Consider the following 19,942-nt stretch of genomic DNA (forward strand, 5'->3'; position numbering starts at 1 on the left):
CGCACATTTCGACCTTTCTTTTTCAGGGCTAATTAAGGTAGAAAAGAGGCTCTGGATAGAGCTGATGGGTGGTCCTCCCGGATCAGGGTGCCAGTGTGGCTGGATAGCCGGTTTTAGTGCCGGTCGGCGGAATGGAGTCACAGAGTCCGTGTCCCGTCATGCCACCCAATGTGTGGATTACTGATAATACTTATCTTTAGTGAAGGGAAAGGGGAAAACAAAACAAGTGGTGGACACAGCCCCCGGCATCGTCAAGCACTAAGTGAAGGTTCCTGTAGGCCGTTCTGCACATGTCTGATACCCCTGAGTGGGTTTGCACGGTCTACTGCGGGAATACAGTCTCTATTGCTCCCTAGGTGACTGAACGGGCTTCCTCCCATCTTTGCCATATTTTGTGCGTCTTCTGAGGGCACCCCCTAGCTGCATATACTCTGCGTTCCATTGCTGCACACATACCTACGGCTGTAGCCCATTGTTCGTAGTTTGGTGTCAACTCTGATCCCCACATTTGTGCAATGTTCCTTCTGAGCACTGCCATGGCGGTCGACCAGAGCAGCTTCTCATACCGTGACAAGTCGCTTTCGTCGGATACGCCTACTAGCAAATGTTTTGGGTCCCTCGGTACTGCCTTGCCCATGACTCTTGACATTTTATTGCAACATTTTCGCCAGAGCTGTTGTATGTTATCACATTACCATAATATATGAAAGAAGGTCCCCTCTTCCCTCTTGCAACGCAGGCATCGTGGGGTCTGGGGCTCTGCCCCACCGAAACAATGCTATTCTCGGGTAGTAAGTGCGATGTAGGATTTTCAATTGGACCAGTCTGAGCCTAGACGAAATGGTTACTTCACGGGGATACATTAGCACCCCTACCCAGTCCTCTGGCTGTAGTATTCCCACATCCGGCTCCCATTTGGCTTTGAGGCTGGTTAGTTCCGGTGTGGCAAAGGATGTAATCTCATTGTACATGGTTGAGGTAATTTTGTGCTTAATTTGTTCCTGGACTATGTTGCGTTCCATCGGGGTATGTTCTGGCATGTCTCTCATGTTCTGTAGGTTGGATTGGAGTGCATGTTTCATTTGGGTACAATGATATATTTCTGTGTGTGGAAGGGAGAAGTTATCTTGTAGTGTCTCAAACGGAACTATCTTGCTTTCCCGCACTATATCGCTGATCCTTGCTACACCTTGTTTCCAGGTTTGTCATTTTGTTAATTTCTGGGAGGAGTCTATTGTTCAAAGTGGTTGTATCGATGTCAGTTTCGAGTCCCACCCCATGAACTGATGTGTTTCTGCCCAGATTCTGGTGATTTGTGCTGACATCGCGAGGGGGATGTCTCGCTGTCCAGGCCGCGGTACAAGAGTTCCGGGGGGGAGGGGGAGTCATGCTATCGGCATTGATCCCTTTAATGTGTGGCAGCTTTGCGTCCCCGTGAAGCATGTCTTTCACCACGGCCATCTGCCCTGCCCAGTAGCATGTTTGTAGTCTGGGGAGTCCAATTTCCCCCTCCCAGAAGGACCTTTGAAGTGTGGGAGAGCTATCCGTGGGTGACCCCCACACCATAGTAGTTTCCGGAGGATGTGATCAATTTGGGATGTGAAGTGGTGCTTTTTGCAAGATGTACAAAAATCTAGGGAGGGCAATCATTTTGAACAGGGCCGCTCTACCCAATAGTGTCAGTGGCAGAGAGATCAAGTGGCGAGTGTCCTCCCTGAATCTTGTTGTAATGGGATGTAGGTTCCTGGGTATGTAGTCTGTAAGGCTTGTTGTAATTTGCACCCCGAGGTATTTAAATTGTTCTGTTACAATGCGGAAGGGGGAGTTTGTTGGTATAGAGACAGTTGCGAACCTCACAGGAAATAGTGTTGATTTGGACCAGTTTACACTGAGCCCGCTAAAGGCCTCAAGGCCTCATATCTCTTTAGCATGTGTGTGACACTGTGGCAGGAGTTATTCAGGTTTTTTCAGATACATTAGCAGGTCGTCTGCATAGAGTGAGACTCTGTCCTCCCATGTGTCTGACCATCGGAAGCCCTCACAAAGTGGGGTGGTTCGCAGGAGTAGAGCCAGAGGTTCTATGGCAATTGCAAATATCACGGCTGATAGGGGGCAACCCTGCCTCGTGCTCCTGCCCAAAGCAAAGGGGTCCGATTGCCATCCATTTACTTTAGTTCTGGCTCTGGGGCAGCGTTATAATAATTGTACCCAGCTCATGAAGTGCTGGCCAAATCCCATGCGGTTCATTATTTCCCAGATGGCTTCCCAGCGTACTGAGTCAAAGGCCTTTCCGAAGTCAATTGCCAATAGAGCTAGTGGGCCCTGGAGTTTGTCTGCCCTTTCCAGAGCTGAGTGTAATCTATAGAGGTTCATACAGGTTGACCTCTGGGGCATGAAACCGCATTGATCCGGGTGGATCAATGAAGGGACGACTTGCTGTAGTTGGTCTGCCTGCACTTTAATTAGTATTTTTGTTACTCAGTTTATGAGTGAGATGTATGAGCTACAGATTTCGGGAGGTTTATCTGCCTGGGGTAGTACTATTATTGTGGCTTCCCTTAGGTCTGGAGACAGGGAGCCCTGGTCCCATGTGTGCTGATACATGTGAAGTAGGTGTGGGGTGATTACGTTAGTTCCCACTTTCTGCCATAGCTTAACCCGGGAAACCGTTCCAAAAGACACACTTTGCCGACGCTGCAGGGGGTAAAGCTGGAAAAATCCAGTAGGTAAGTGCTGACAGTGTCTCCAAGAATCCAAACTTGTCAGCCTTAGGGTTATTTCGTGAATTCCCCCTTGCTCATTATGCGTTTCGGCGGCAGATGTATAACAGTTCAAGTCGAACAAATCCAACTTGTGAGTGTTCGTAATAGCCGCCGTAATAATAATAATTTGGCATTTATATAGCACTACGAACCCTGGGGTATCTGAGCGCTGCTTATTATTACCCACGGTGTGTGGGGCTAATTTATCGACCTCGGAAGGATGAAAGGCTGAGTTTGGCCCTGCTGGGATTCGAACCTGCGTTAGCAGGCTCTGCACGGATGTCAAGGCGAGCGCTCTACTAACTGTGCCACTTGACCGGCCTTCTTCAGTTCGAAGTGAATGACCCTTATAAGAGAAAAAGAAGGGGTCACCCTTTAGTTCTGTGCGTTTCATTCACTAACACTAGAAGGCATCAAGTAATACTTTCGCAAAAATGAAGAAAAATCATCAACTGCAAGTTTGACGAGCAAGGTGAAGTTTGGGAGAAACGTACTACCTCAGACTTGCCGTGGTGAGGGTAAACAATATTTGAATCGACTCACCAAGGACATCATATTAGTGTTCTTCATATGCTCTCATCTCGGGCTGCCTCTGTAGTATTTATTCTCAGCGGAAGCTCTAACTAGTAGAGCCAGATGGCACCAGTCAGTAGAGTGGGAGGTGCAGGAAGTCGGCTAATCCAAATTCCCTGAAAAAAAGGGGGTGGGGGGATTGGGTGTAATCGGTTAATGGTCATGCTGTTTCGCATTGGTCTATCTACTGCACCTAAATGCTGTGTACTATCTTACGGCATACTGACATGAGAGTTTACCTGTATCTGCACTTGCATCGCGTCCCATAGATTGCTCTGATCTACATCACTGGGTAAGTAGTCCCTTGCGTCGTGTGTTTTAGGCGCAGGAATCATGTATTCAAGGACCCTTCGTTCATCTGTCTGCATGCTGCATGCAAACAGCAGAAGACAAAGGGTGGTATAATAGAATACATACCATAAATTGTATTATAGGATCAATATTTGGTCTAGATCAACCTTTCCTACATAGCAACGTGGGGTAAAGAGTCCCAATGTTGGAGCATATGTGCCAGAGATATTTACCTTAGTACGGCTGCCGGTGTTTGACAAAGTTAGATCCACTATGTTGCTGCTGAACAACGCGTCGTCTGCTATTGAACCCAAAATCACCTCACGGTGTGATTATCTGTGTCGGGTCCGCGCTTGTACTGGTGCCGGTCTCATGGAGAAGCAGTCGCCAGGGAGTTGAGTTGCAGAATGAATCTGCAGCAGTGTGCCTGCCGTGTCCCTACATCATTGTGTGTCTATGTCTGTGTCTGTGTCTGTGTCTGTGTCTGTGTCTGTGTCTGTGTCTGTCAGTCACCCAATCAGGAGAGCGAGTGCGCAAAGCTTGATTGGAGGTCCCACCCGAAATGCGGAAGCTGTTTCCCGTAGAACGGAGGAACAATCAAGGGTCGGCTAGGTCCACACATCATTCCCGGTGTGTGTGTGGCACCAATGTTCGACATGGGACCGCAATCAGAGACTACTGACATATTAAATAACCTAGAACTACTCATTGGCAACAGACTATCCCTGGAACCGCAAGTCAATGTTATCGCCAAAAATGCTTTTTCCTCCAACGACTGCTCAGAGAATTAATCCCTACCTTTCCTTCCCTCACAATCATATCCCTGATACTCACAAGAATAGACTATGCAAACAGGCTCTACCTAGGAATGCCGGAAAGACTCGCCAAGAAACTCCAAAGGCTGCAAAATATTGCAGCCAGGATCCTATTAATACTAAACCGAAGATGCCAGCACTGAGAAGCCTACACTGGTTACCAGTAAAAAAGTGCATCAAATTCAAAAAACTCTGCATCGCCCACAAAGCCCTGCACAGACAAGGAGCTGAATTCTTCTGAGACCATATTAGCCGGTATCGCCCAAGAAGGGACATCAGATCCAGCAACGACCTACAAATAGAGGCAAAGCACTGCGAAAAAAGAAACTTTGGCTGAACAGCGTTCATGTCTAATTGCTAATCTCTGGAACACCATGCCCTAAGAAATTAGAATCACAGAAGACCACATCACCTTCAGGAAACGGCTCAAAGCCTGGCTATTCAACAGACGTTGACAACCTCGAAGGACATCGGCAGCAACAACGCCACACAGACAACTAGAGTGGAGAGGAGATAGGCCAAAGAACCACAACCAAAAACCGGGCTCGATACAGTCGAGCGGCAACCAAAGGGCCACGCCAGAGGCTCCACCAAACCGACAGACTTACAAATCCATTCTCCCCTTCCTGCTTCCCCAACATAACTACGCCATAACAGACCTTGGGCTAGCCACTCCACACATAAACAAACCAATAATCCATTCGATGTTCACACCCGGCATCTCCAGATGCTGAAGCACACCTAGACTGAACCACCCACATAGTCCATAAAACCATCAACAACGCAAATACCCACCAAGGCACCGGATAATCTGACAGCTCCGGCTACCCGTGACTCTGGATCCATTATGGACATAATTCAACCAGTGCGCTCAACCAAACACACCACAGCCTCACACATAACACTACCACACACCAGAGGCACTGAATCTTATCCACATGCAAAACAATGCTCACAGATGCCAGTTCCTCCTGGTTCTGAACCTATCTCATCGTATCCTCACTAACCTCCCCATCCCCTCTTGCAGAGCAACGCGAGCGCCTGGAGACTGCCTCTGGGTGGTAGCGGTGCATGGTATAAATCAACATAACATACCAAATGAAGTTGGGCATCTCCACAACTTTGTCCAGAGTAGTGCGGCCCGTCTAGCCACTAATTTATTACATGCATGTTGTGGGTGGAGTTGCTTGATCCTGAAGGAGTCCACTTTGCATCGGTTTGTAATTTGTAAGCAGCCTTATAAGAATTGATGGAATAATTGTGGATGTAAATGCTTAACTGGTGTAATATATTGTCTTTAAACAAGTGTGCCTTCAGCCACTTTATTTGAGTATTGAACTTATGTAAAAAACCAAGCACTGGCAAAGCCAACAGTTATGGCTTGCTTATAGGTATAAGAAGGTATAAGATGGGCATTTGTCCCGCTCTATCCTCTGCCCATTGTAAGGAAGGCATGGTGTCAACAGTAAAACAGCCACAGGTGACCACAGTTAAAGGATGTTTATTGAACTTCAAAAATGGTTCAAAAATCTAATCCTAAATCTAAAGATGGGAGCAAGCTATGACTATCAAATAATACCAACACAGCCCTAGTGTGGTCTTGTCAAGTCAAAATAAAAGGGTCTATACTAAAAAAATAAAAATAAAAAAAACGATCCTTACCTCTAAATAGTGTGGGAAACAAAGTTAGGTAAAAGATGTTATGTAGAAGAAGTGTTCAGAGGGGGTGGTTGAAATAATAAAGTTGCAGTATCCACTAATCTGGGAACCCAAAGCCATAGAATACCTAGGCATCTTACTAACAAGAATATAAACATCTATATGGGTCAAACATAACGCCACTATGGAAACAGTTAAAAGAAGACCTACATAAATGGGACGCCCAGGAACTGTCCTAGTTCGCACGCATTGCCGCACTCAAGATGACCTTGCTACCCCGCCTATTGTACGTGGTTAGTTCCCTCCTGGTTTAAATTCCCCCCCAAGATGAGCAAGGCTCTGCAAAAAGAAGCAGTCGTCTTTGTGTGGCATGGGGGAAAAAATCTAGAATACCAAAAAGTGTCCTGACTAGACCACCCCTATTGGGAGGACTCGGGGCTCCTGATCTCGAGAGATATATTCTGGCAGCCCAAATAGCACCTATGCTGAAATTGATGGGAGGGAACGCACTTAAGGGATGGGTGGAAATAGAGCAAGGGGTGACAAACATCCCCCTAGGAACATTACATGTGTTACGAACAGCGGCAAGGGGGGAAGAAGGACATCTACCGGAAGCTACCAGAGTATCATTGAGGGGATGGGATCAAGCACTCAAGAAATGCCACATCACGCCAGGGCTAGGAACCTTTAACCCAATGGCACATAACCAAGACTTTACCCCGGGGAACGCTGGGCCGGGTACTGGGAAAACACGATCCATTTGAACGACTTCTTTCAGGAGGGGGATCCCCTTTGGTATTCGAAGACTGTAAGCAGAAATTCAGCATAGGGTAAAGGGAAAGGTACGCATACATACAAATAAGGCGTTGGATCTCACAGAAGGAGGTAAAAAAGGCACTCACCAGAGCCCCAGTGGGACTGGAGCTCACCCTGCAGGAGGGAGTACCCTCGAAAGGACTAGCAAAAATGTACAGAGTAATAGATAAAGTACAAATAGAGGACAGCATTTCATACAAAGACAATTGGGAAAGGGACTTGGGCACCCACGTTACCGAGGAGGAATGGGGACAAATCTGGAAGAGGGTACAAAAAACATTTAAGAGCACTACTGTCAAAGAGACAGCATACAAAATATGCACCAGGTGGTACCTAACCCCACATAGGCTCCATAAAATGAACCCCACAAACTCCGCCCAACTGATGGAGGCAATGTGGAAACAGGAGAGACTTGTATCACATGTGGCGGGCCTGTCCCAAAGCTGTGATGTATTGGGACATATAAAAGAAATCACAGGGAGACCACTCCCATGGGACCCAAAGGTAATCCTAATCGGTACTGAAGTAGAAGGAATATATGCAGCGACAGGAAATAACGCAGCCCTCCTCACCCAACTATTAATGGCGGCATGTGGTGGGCCTGTCCCAAAGCTGGAAAAACCTAGAGGGTCCAGTGATAGCATGCTGGTGGGTCAAAATATGGACCATATTAGCAATGGAAAAAGTGAGAGCCCTGAGAGAGGGGAAAGCACCAGAAATTCTGAGCAATATGGGACCCATTCATAGACTTTGTCAAAGAGAGGGAAGCTTACTACTTCAGACCAAAGCTAAAGAGAGCAATCCTGAGCTGAAGCCTGTTAGACAGGTCAGCGGAAGATCGGCACTATAGACAAAGCCAAGGTAATCTAAAGGATGAACAAACCACAGACCAGATCAACCATTGATGCTCAAGTTGGAACCATTCCAGTTAAGGGGAGGGAGGCGGGGGCGGGGGGACGGTATATGTTAATGTTATCATTAAGGTTGCATCCGGAGTATTTACACGCAATCACAATCTCGGCATGAAATGTTATGACAGTCACAGTAAATTGAGCTTGTGATATTTTGATGACATGTAACCTATTTGATTGCGAAAATGAAAATAAAGTTGTGGGGAAAAAAAAGAAAGGTGTTCAAAAAATGATATGTCAGGATATTCAGGCCGATGGCCTCCCTTCCACAGGACAAGGCGGCCCACTTGTGCTTGGCAGTCTCTGGCTTCTCTAGCAATAGGCTGGAGTTCAAACATTAGCATCTGTGCCCAAGTCTCTTTGCCTTTCAAAGTCTCTTCTTTCAGAGGGCCTGATACGACAAACAATACATTCCTTCCCTCTTAGGATTTCACACATACTCAATTTCTCATGTGACTCACTATTCACCTCGGATCCCCTTTTAACACAATGCTTGTAGGATTATGATGTATCCAATTTCTCAGGTGAACAGATCCATTTTAACACAATGTTCAATCAGTCTCCGTCCGCTGGGCTTGGACCAATTAAATTCACAAACTTGCTTTAATCCAAAGCTTTCAATTGATCTCCCTCGTTCGTGCACTGGCCAACGTTATCTACTTTGACATCAAATTTCTTGGCAGTATGAACATTGAAGACTTTTGATTGTGCGCACGATTTCGCTTGACCCACTGCAGGCCCACTTCGATTCACAATCCTTTGCCACTCGATCGTTTTTGCCACCGCTTTGTTGGATACCTTACAGAGACCTTCAAATGAGCATGCATGCAGTGCCAGACCACTCTGTGAAAGGTATTGTATCTTGGTTACAAAGTTCACTCATTTGTTCAATGTTACTCGAGTTTGTTATCACATGCTTTTCATACACTGTTCGCTTTAGCACTCACCATACAATGTTGCCACTTGCTACCTTGGCTTCAACACAGACCAGTCTGGTATCTGCCTCCCCAACTCACCGGCTGTGTTGTTTTCCCTGGCACTGCTCTGTTGTGGGAGCCAAGGACAGTACCATGGCAGCAGGTGATTCTTCCCGCCTTGCTGATCGACGCCGGAGGACCCCGGGTACCTCCGAGACACAATGCAGGATTCTTCAGCCTGGTTTCCTGGTCTTACGCTTTCTATTCTTGAGGTTTTGTGAAAGTAATGGTTCCTTGTCGAAAACATCAAGGGCACTTCCCTCCTTGCAATCCCCCTTCTGTTTCGCCGTCTTTTATCCTTGTGTTATACATCCATCGTGGAACTGCTGTTTCCTCATGTGCTTTGCCTCCCTCCGAGTGCTCTTGTGCGTTGCCTTTTATCCGTGTGGGGAAGTGTAAAGAAAGTCAGGTGTGTGTGATGGTCAGTAATTGCCTGACCATTGTATTGGAACATGTCTGGTATACGGCTCAATCAGGTGTTAGTCCGTTTTCTCTTAGCAAGCTGTCTGTGAGAAAGTGTTTGTGGTGAAAGGGGGTGTGGGGATTGAGTTCCTAAGTATCCTACCTGGTAGGATGCAGTAAAGATGTTACAGGGAAGTGGATACTGCATCTCACCTTCCAGTGTCCCGCTCCCCAAAGACCCCCTCACACAGGTGTCCTCCCACACTGGTCCAACCCCAGGAACTGGATCCAAAAGCAATGGCTGTGTCCAGACCACCTGGATGACAGATCCCCAGGGACTAGAGGGTGAGACACCGTCAGGTTTCTCACACCATGTATTCGTACCATTTGCTAGCTGTTGCCAGGTAGTAGCATTAGGCCAGGCAAACTATCCAATGCCGGCATAAAATCAAAACTGTTGGCTTTGCGAATGCTTGTCTTTATTGTTGCAAAATAGGGTTCTATTTCCTAGCTTTCAGAAATCCTATAATTTGAAAAAAATCATTATCAAAAGTTTTGAACAAGTTAGATGTACTTTCTCTAGTCAGATCTGATTATGGATCTCTAATCATAATGCTAGCCATACAGATACATTGACGTAGGAATTTCAAAACTGGGAACAAACTAATTTCATGTTATGTGCATTATTGTGTATACAAGGTTTGTTCACACGCTCTTTGTTTTATTCCAGATTAAGATATGGTTGATTGGAATCCTCACCACTGTAAAGAACTAATAATTGGTGATGACTGGTTCTATCTTAAAATGCAAAGAAGAAGTTGGACAATACAGTTGAAGTTTGCAAGATCCAGGGATTTACATCAGTTCACGTGAATGTTTATCTTTTGGTTTGTTTTTGTGATGGCACCTGCAAGACGCCACTTGTTCCGGAATTTTGCATATCACTTCCACCCCTTTTTTGGCACACCAATTTTGGAGTCCAGTTAAAATTGTTTTTGAACTCAGAAACCAGAAATTACTTGAAGAAGTGGCATGAGGCTTGTGCTATTGTAGATGAGCATTTTGTAGACCGGGCAGCTCCAATACATTTAACATGGTCTATATATGGTGATGAATACCATGGAAAAAAGCATTGCAATGGCTTTTCAATTAGGCTTGGAACGTTAAGTTGTTTTTATTTGTAGAAAAGTATAGAAAGTGCACAATAGTTAGAAACATTAGGTCAACTGACTTTTTTAAAATGCAAAATACACACGCTTAGTATTTAATGTAAACCTGAATCCTATATTTCACAAGACCATTTAGTGTAATACATAGACAGAAAAATGTGTTCAAGCTATTGAAGCATTTTGTAGTTTAACGCTATGGAGAGTACAGACACTGTGTGCCGATCTTCAACCCAACAACTGAGTACTAGTGATGATGATGGCCCCCCAGTCAAGAGGAAAATGTGTGAGCCAGATCTCACGAACGGTGTGCAAATGGGATTAAAATTGCCAATGATAAAAAAGGAAGTTATTGAAGATTATGGAGATGTTTCTGTGGAAATTGATGGAGAAATCACAAAGCCAAGCAGTGTGCCAGGATCTCTATCAAATCTGAATCCTGGCTTGAAGAACACTTTGGCACAGTTCCATTTAAGTAGTCAAAGCTCACTGGGGGGACCAGCAGCTTTTTCGGCTCGCTATTCTCAAGAGAGCATGTCGCCTGCGGTTTTCTTGCCCCTTCCATCGCCTCAGGTTCTTCCTGGTCCTTTGCTCATTGCGTCAGATAATTCAACAGAGCTCACCCAGACTGTCTTGGAAGGGGAACCAATTTCTTGCTTTATGGTTGGTGGTGAAAATAGACTGTGTCTTCCTCAAGTGTTGAACTCTGTTCTCCGTGACTTCTCACTCCAGCAAATCAACATTGTCTGTGATGAATTGTACATTTACTGCTCAAGGTGTTCTTCAGATCAGCTTCATATTCTAAAAGTACTGGGAATACTTCCTTTCAATGCTCCGTCTTGTGGCTTAATTACTCTTACGGATGCTCAAAGGCTATGCAATGCTCTATTACGGCCACACACTTTTCCTCAAAATGGGAGTCTGCTACCTGCTAAAAATGCATTGGCCCAACTGAGAGAAACTGGTAGTGCCTTTGAAGTGGAACACGATTGTTTAGGCAAGTGCCATGGTTTATTTGCACCACAGTTTTACACGCAGCCAGATGCACCATGCATACAGTGTCTGGAATGCTATGGTATGTTTTCAACGCAGACATTCGTAATGCATTCTCATAGGTCACCCGACAAGAGGACCTGCCATTGGGGCTTTGACTGTGCTAAATGGTATTGCTATCTTCACCTCAGCCCCAAGTACCTCGATACCCCGGATGAAAGGGAATTAAAACTTGTGCTGGAAGAAATGAAAGAGAAGTTTAGTTTGAAAAACTATCGGAAACGGTCACAGTGCAAAGTAAGTTCTCAAATTTTTACTTTTTCGTTATGACAATATTTGCATTCAAGATTGCACATGCAACTTTTTTACTTTTAATGAATGGTAGTTACAAATCTTATAAAATCTGAAAAACATGTTTTTTCTTTATAACTTTCTTTTTATGAGAGGAGCTAACAATAGAGTAATGTGCTTATTCTGCATTACACGAAAAGCAGCTTGGGTGTTTTAAATTCTGCTTTGTCATGAAGAGCAGTAGTGTCTACAGTTTGCTGAACTCACCAAGTAGATGCCCAACTAGTAAAAAAAAGCCTGACAAAGCAATATTTAGTACTGTTTTATAAGGCACAACAACCGTTAATGCAGTAACTTCAGAGCTTCCCAGGGAGTTATGATTGTCCGCCTTGGAACATTCATGATTAGATAAGTGCATTGGGAGGAGGGGCAAGTGCCAGTACAGAACACTTAAGAATAACTTGGTAAGTGCAAGGGAGGTGTGTTGGTGGAATGAGGGAGAGAAAGTCAGCAAAAAAAAGGATGCAATAGTTAGGCCAGCAGAAATGTACAGGTAGGTCCTTTAGCCATCAGGTGGTCCTGGCGACTAGTTTACTGCAAGTCAAAGGATTGAAGAGAAACGTCTTCAGCTTTTTCCTGAACAGTAGATGCTTATCAACTGGTGTCAAGGAAATGGGGAGGATGGGGTGACACCAGTAGTGTTCATCGGTATACCCCAAAGTTTTTTTCCTAAAGTGGACCATGTTGAGTCCGAAGACGCTAACATACCCTACTTGGATAGTACTTGGACTTCAATACATAAAACGGCAACTCCCCATCTAACTCAGGGTTGGATTAAACCAATTATCTGCACTCACCCATAGGTATTTGTGCTGTTATACTTAATTGTGCTTCTCAGTGATATGGAACTTTCATTCAAGAAAACAATTGATGGAATATCAGTGTATTATATTAACAAAAATTAGTTATAGTATCAAGTCTCATAACGAAATGTTCTTTTATTGAAGTGATCACGGTCCAGCCGACGTGCGTTTCGACCAAATGGTCTTTCTCAAGGCTGATAGTCCTTGTCAAGCCCGATTAACAATATTTCATGAAGTACCAAAAATTTAAAATATACATACCAGGTTCAAGACAGGCAGACAGAAATGAGTCCGTCGAAAATTATAAACATGAGTAACATTGAAATTTGACAATTAAGTATAACTGCGCAAATACCTGTGGGGAAGCGCAGATTATTGGTTTAATCTAACCCTGTGTTGACGTATACTGGCTCTAGGGCAGGAACCAACACTACCGATTATCCAGCACCCTGCTACTTACATCATTTATGGGCCAAGCACACTCATAACAGTCTACCCGTCAGTCCAAATTTTCCCCCTCTAACCTAGTAGGCTCTGTAAGTGATGGTTCTTAGGTGGATGGTACGTCTTAGGGACCCATTGAATAGTTTTAAGGCTGCGTGCAATGTAGCCTCTCCTGGAAGATTCGCTCACAGCATCAGTCTGGCTGCCTTGTATTGTATTACTTTGTGTTACTTGCAGCTGGTGTGTAATGCCTTTAGGGAGGCCCAGATATAGACTTGCCCAGTAGTCATGGGAAGGGAGTACCATGGTTCTTGTCACCACAACTTTATGAATGTGTTCAGAAAAGAGAAAATGCATTTAAGACAACTGTGAGACTTTGCAGTGGTTTCCTGTATTCGTACGGCGAAGTAGGGCCGGCCATCAGAGGTAAAGCCCACGTTTTTTGCTGTCATTAGATTTGGGGCTGCACTTATGTTAGCTAGTCTAGTGTAGGAGGGGCGAAGGATCCAAGGTTGAAAATGTGAGCTTTTGGTGCATTGATAAAAGCGATTTGTCAATCTGGTCATTGATGAATGACCGACAGGATGATATGGCCAAACAATGTGAACTAGAGCTAGCAAGTTTGAATGCAATCAGGGAGGTGTTGGCCTATGTTTAGAAAGCTGATGAGAATGGCGAGGTTGGCAATGGCTTAATGGGACTATTAAAGAGCTAGGAACAGAGTGGACCTTCAGAATTGAGAGCATAGACCTTGGAGAGGAAGGAACCGCTCCCCACTACTGAGTTCTCTGTCTTGGAGCAAAGAAGCGATCCAGTTTAGTGCACTACCTTTTATGCTCAAGGAATCTCTTAGGAGAATGGAACATGGTGTGGGTCACAGTAGTGAGCGTTGCTGACAAATCGAGAAGGAGAGGATCACTTTGGTGTCCTTATTTCGTGAGACTGTTCATCCCTCTACAATTGGTAGCATGGAAGAGTAGTCTAGGCTTTACTCTCAGGAGGGGAGGTAGGGTGGACTACAAGCCCTTGTTAAGAACTTCAAGTACAAAGCAGGGAATGCCCACACTGTCTGTTGTACAAAATAGTGGTTTGTTCCATTCTGTTATACAAAATAGTGGTTTGTTCCATATAGAGACCGGGCAACATGGGTATGAACAATCAAAATAATAGATCATGTGTAATTACTTCACCAACACTAGCACATAACATCAAAACAGGGTTCACCCAGTTTGGATGGGGAACCTATATACATTTATGTACAAATAAGCAGAATGTAGAACATACTTTTTAGGGTAATATCCAAATGTAATGTTGGAAGGCTCTAGGCCTGCCAATATTTCAGGAAAGGTAAGTGTGACAATTTAAAAAGAAACCGTATTGATTTGCTTGTTACTTCGAAAACAGAATCGTAGTAGCACAGATGTACCTATGCCATGACTGAGTTAAATCATTGCCTTCCTCCTTCAGGTATACACGCCACTCTGAGGCCATGAGGTATCTATCTCCAATTATCTGGATTGATTGTGCTAGACTCGTAACCCAAGCACTAATAGCATTTATGTACCAATGCTATGACTGAGCTTGATCATTGCACCCTTCAGATATGCACTACACTATCAGTCCAGGAGATGACTATCTTGCTTTTCTTACTCATCTGGAAATTGTTCAGCAGCACTACAGAGGGTCTAATAGCGCTATTTTACCTACCTGGGCATGTATTTAGCAGAACTACTGACAGGGTCTCTCTAGCACCTATATTGAAACGATATGATTTGCGCCTGATTAGTTTGTCATCGTCCAACAGACTGCCAATAAGCAATTCCAGACCCAACAAGACGCGGAGGACGTTAGCTTAATAGCTCAGAACCCCAAAGGGAGATACCATCCCCTCAACAGGCACTGGAAGCGTGTCCGGAACGGGGTCTCCCTCAAATCCACACAGGCACTCAAACCCACTATTATGCTAACTCTCTACTCTGCAACAACAAACAATACAATGCAGCTATACCCCACGGAAATCGGTCTAGCTGCACACGTAATCCCATTCAGACTCCTCCACCACCAGAATGCAGAGACCCAAGTCCTTGGCATTGCTGCACACACTCTACTGATCTCACACAACCACTGCACCACGCCTAGCACTGGAATGCAACTACACACCAGTTAATCTGCCCTGGCTGCACACATACACTATGCGCTTTCAACCCACCGCACTTTGGAATCATATCAATGGTAAACAGCGCTATACAAATATAACGTAATATGAACAGTAAAGCTGGTTAATTTCTTCTGGCAGATGGAAATCTGGATTGGTGGGCATGCAGTAGGTTGTTAGGCTTGTTGTGGCTCAGCGACTGTTGGGTGGCCATTTTCTTCAAGATTTTGCATAAGAATGGTGCGCCTTCTATCATGCGATAGTTGGCTAGAATGTGGGGGTCATTTTATGGATTTTTCAAGAAGGGCGTGGGGGCATGCTTGTTTTATGTGGGGCCAGATTGATACAACCCAGACTAAAGAAACTGCTCATTTGGGCTGCAAAGTTGGTAGCCAAGAATGCAGTGCTGTATTTGGGGATAAACCCCTAATAAGTGTGAACCTGCTCAGATGAAGCCTTCATTTTTTTAGTACTGTTTGTTTTGCCTTCCATATGAGTAATCTGCTTGCAAGTGCTGAGCATATTCTCGTGTGTGGGAATATGATGCAGGTAGGAGGTAGACCGCTGGTGACCAGCAATGTTGTTTTGATTTGACAGTCTCCTGAAATAGTTGAGCTCTCGGTACACAAGAACATTCAGAGGCACCTGCATGTTCAGTGTCATCCTCCTACAGGTCTGTTTTCCACCAAGCACATTCTCGTGCCGGTTTGTTTTGATTTTTTTCTTCCTGCTTCCAATTTTATTTGAACGGGAGCTGCTCTGCGTCATACCAGTTGTTTCTTTTATGCAGAAGTTCCATTCTTTTTGGTGATTGAGGGACCCAGGTGGTTGAACGTTCTAATTCTATCCTCCTAGAGGCGAGAGGGGGGGCCTATTCAGAGGCCTGCTCCAGGTTTGAGCAAAGATGGCTTTTGACTCTTCTTGGGTGCGCGCTTGTAGAAGTTTTGTAGTACTCTGGTGAGGGGCAACACGTGTGAGTAAATCATAGCCAGGCTGAGGCAGAAGACTGATGGCAGATGTTTACAAGGTGAGGTCCCTCAAATAAGAACCATTATGAGGTTGTGGGCACGAGTATGGGTAGGAATAGGTGGCCAGCAAGAAATGGCCAAGCACACAATGATTTAAGAAAAGTGCAGTAAATGTGTTTCCAGGGCAGTCCAACCAAATATTAACATCCCCCAACAAATGGGATTTTTAATGGTAAGTGGTTTGCTAGCATGTCATGTAGTCGGTGTACTCTGTTACAAAAAGGGTGCAAGCAGCTGGGGGTTCTGTAGATGGTGCCTGTACTATTGCTTTATAGTTTTGTCTTATGAAAAGGGTCTACAAACGAAGGGATTGACTTCTCTTTCAGCTAATCGTTTTTCACCCTGATCAATTAATTTTAAATGTTGCTGCGGCGTTCCTAACGAGAGAGATTAGGGAAAATCTGCCTCCACTAGAAGTAAACATTTAACAACGCATTTGTTTGCTTATTTAACAATGTATTAAATGGTAATTCCCTTTGGTGCTGGTCCTTTGAGACTGAGCTGTGCCATTTATGACACCCACTGGGTCTTGTGTCATGGCAAAAGCTTTGCCGACTACCATTTGTTGGCAGAGCCTCCTGCTCCTTGAGTGATTACAATAACTTGCTACCACAAATGCCTGACTTAATGTATCAATAATCTTGGAACGGCGTCCCTCACGTAGGACCTGTTTGAGAATTTTTGATTACTTGTGATGTGGGCGGGGAGTACAGCCATTACTCTACTCCAGTAAATTGCCACCGCTCTTCCTACCTATTATATAGCCTAACTCTGTAAGGTAACCATTTTGGCACTCCATCTAAATGTGTAAGATGGCTACACTCTAGATGGAAATTAGGAGGTAGGGTGGGCACTGCTGAATTTCAAAGTTTTCGCTAGTTCTTCCCCAATTATTTATGGGGGCTCACCCTTTAGCCTAGGCACCAGGTTTAAGCAATATCCACAAAGTAGGGATGGACAATTTCCATCCTTGGATGAGCTTGCTCTCACTTCCCTTGTTGGGTTGCAATTAACTCTCAAAATAATTTCAGACACTTTGTTCAGTGGTTATGCTCCAAATTATCAATCCACAGTTCTTTATAGAGTTTTTTCAAGTATTCTTATTTATTCCTGACCAGTCAGTGTCACAATTTTATTGCCAATGCATTTCGGACCTCCGTCCATCATCAGGGCTATTAACACTACTATTTGTAAATCAGTGACATATCCACCATTATAATCCATTCCCAATTATTCGTGAAAGAATTTGTAAAGAAAATTACACATACCGGATTATGATTGTGATCCGCAGTGGGGTTTAAACAATGCAAAAATACAAAAAACACAAAGAAATTAATTGTAGACCATTTTAAGACACTATTTTCTTATATTTATTCAAAATATGCACTTAAAGCTCTCTACCTGTTTGGCTTTTTATCCCCCAGATTGTATGTTCATCTCTGTTGAAAGTATTTCTATGCAGCACGTATTCTGTAAGTTAAATGTTTGTATTCATTACTACCATAAGTTTGAATTACAGCCCTCCTGTAACCCTGCACATTATTCTATTCCCCTCACTCTTGCCTCTTAATTGCTTCGCTGTCTTGACACGCTGGCTTCCCCAAAGGAGCTGCCGCCGTCTGTGGTAGCGTTTATGAGTGCTACTCATTTACGCACATGCGCGCAATGTCCTATTCTGTACTGCTAATCACTCTCGCGCATGCGCGCGTGATTCTGCCACCTACTCTCGATCTTCTTATTCCAAGGACAGATTGTGACAGTGTCAATCTGTAAAAATGAATACCCTTCATTTGAATGATAGACGTAACTTGATGGCCGTGGGCCAACCGCCTTATGCACCAAATTATAGAAATATAAACTGCTATGCTTGACCGACAAGCGGCCATTTTAAATATAGCAAGAATCGCCATTTTGCTTGTTAGCCATTGCTCATTGCTTTCTGTCTAAAAACTGCTTTGCAGCTTGCAATTCTAGCGAATTCTGCTTACTCTGCTCAACTGTTAACATTGTTCTCTGAATATGAAAGGACAAGGTCGCGGGACTGAAGAGTTTGCTGAAACTCCTCATGAGTAGCCCAGAAAGGAATGCCCACGCTCCCTCTGTAGCCTTGGGAGGAAGCTGCAGGGCATTTAATCACTTCACAGCTGCCAGCCAGTCTCGTACGATGGTAGAATATGTTAGAATAATACAGTTAAAGGCTTGAATTATGCTTCTCTTACGGCCCCCCTTCGCAAAAACCTTTAGAACGTGTCGGCTCCCAGGACACGAATAGTACCTCATAGATAGCAAAGCTTGGAATGTGGCTCTTCCCCCGTGTACAGATTGCTTCCAAGAAAAGAACCACCGTGTTCTAAAAGATGCCTCTGCACTTTCTAAACTGCACATTGTTACTAGAATAGACATCGAAAGCATTATAATCGTCATACTCGTCGGATATGTCCATCGTCATCCCGAGTTCAAAGGAACTTAATACAGAGGGGTATTGAACATGATATGATTGTATGATATGCATTTTGTATATATGTAACTGATGTACGTAATTCGCTCTCTTGAGTCCCTCGAGGTCTAGGAAACTCACGTGGCGGGGCGCGAGATCAGAATTGGCCAATTGATACTATCTTTTGCTTGCAATAAACCCTAGCATTGGGAATTTGAAACCTTGTGTCTGGCGCATCTTTTCGTGTATGGTCATTGCCTTGCTTCCATAGCACGAGGGACCCCTAGGGGCCCCTTTCAAGATGGCGCCCGAATAGGGACCCTCCCCCACGTGCCCCATCGTATACGTTGTAACGGAGTAAAGGCGGAAGAACGGCGAGGACGGGACGGTCGAGCCGGGATCAAGAAGTGTACAGGGCGCCCTGTAGAAGAGAGGAGAGATTCCTTCCGCAGATCTGCACACATCTCATCCCTGAACGACATACCGGGCCAGAGGGCAAAGGAGGCGAGGGTCCCGAGACGAGGCAGAAGCCAGAGAAGCGCAGACATGACGTGAGGAGAGGTTGCGTTAGAACAGGCGACTTGTTTTATCAGGTGAGTCATTCCCCGATTCAAAGAGAAACCGGATTTTTGGTAGTGTTGATTTTGCAAACTCAAACGTCCAGGTAAAAGTGGCTAACCAAAGGGGAAGGTTAAAGAAACATGCCTGGAGTACTGTCCACTTTAGCAGGGCTTTTCAGCTGCGGTAGACAGTCCTTGGAATATGGCCAAAGTGCACCACCTAGGGGAACGCCGGCTTATAATATGTATGCGAAATATGGTGTGGGTGCGATAATATTTTGTGAAATTTGGCATAGGCCAACTAGAAAGCAACCCGACCATCAGTGGCCGATTAATGGTAGTTTTGAGATGGGGAGGATAGATAACCTAGAGAGGGTGCTGATTAGAAAGAAAGCGCGACCTGCAGCTTTTGAGACCGTCAAAGATTGGAGGAGGGAAGCGATGCTCCGACTAAGGAGTAGAGAGAAGCATGTGCGTAGGCATAAAACGAAGCTTGAGATAGCGGAAGAGGAGGAGTGGACTGAGAGTCTAAGACGGGAAGGGAGACAGGACCAGATGAACATAGACCGAATATACCCACACCGGGAACTACACATAGCAGATTAATTAATGGAACATTTGTTAACTAACACGGGTCGAGGCCCAAAACCAGAATCGAAACCAAACACGCCAGCAATGACTGCGCGGGCCCAACCAATAGCTCTCATACCTCCTCCCGCAGCCCGAGCACTTCCCCTCACGCAAGCGTTAACCCAAGCCCCGCCCACAGCACAAGCACTCCCACAAGCGCAGACTGCGG

At 44.9% G+C, this 19,942-nt stretch overlaps 1 protein-coding gene across 1 annotated transcript in view; it reads left to right on the forward strand.

Annotated features, from left to right (window-relative positions):
- The window catches only part of SKIL (SKI like proto-oncogene), a 621,859-nt gene that overhangs the window by 22,083 nt on the left and 579,834 nt on the right, over positions 1-19,942 (forward strand). Inside the window, exon 2 of the mRNA XM_069618566.1 lies at positions 9,937-11,662. Within this exon, the coding sequence (XP_069474667.1) occupies positions 10,571-11,662 (1,092 nt within the window). The 5' untranslated portion in view covers positions 9,937-10,570. The remainder of the gene's footprint in view (positions 1-9,936; positions 11,663-19,942) is intronic.

Source organism: Ambystoma mexicanum, chromosome 10, assembly GCF_040938575.1.
Source record: "Ambystoma mexicanum isolate Mex_15411 chromosome 10, UKY_AmexF1_1, whole genome shotgun sequence".
Classification (NCBI taxonomy): domain Eukaryota; kingdom Metazoa; phylum Chordata; class Amphibia; order Caudata; family Ambystomatidae; genus Ambystoma; species Ambystoma mexicanum.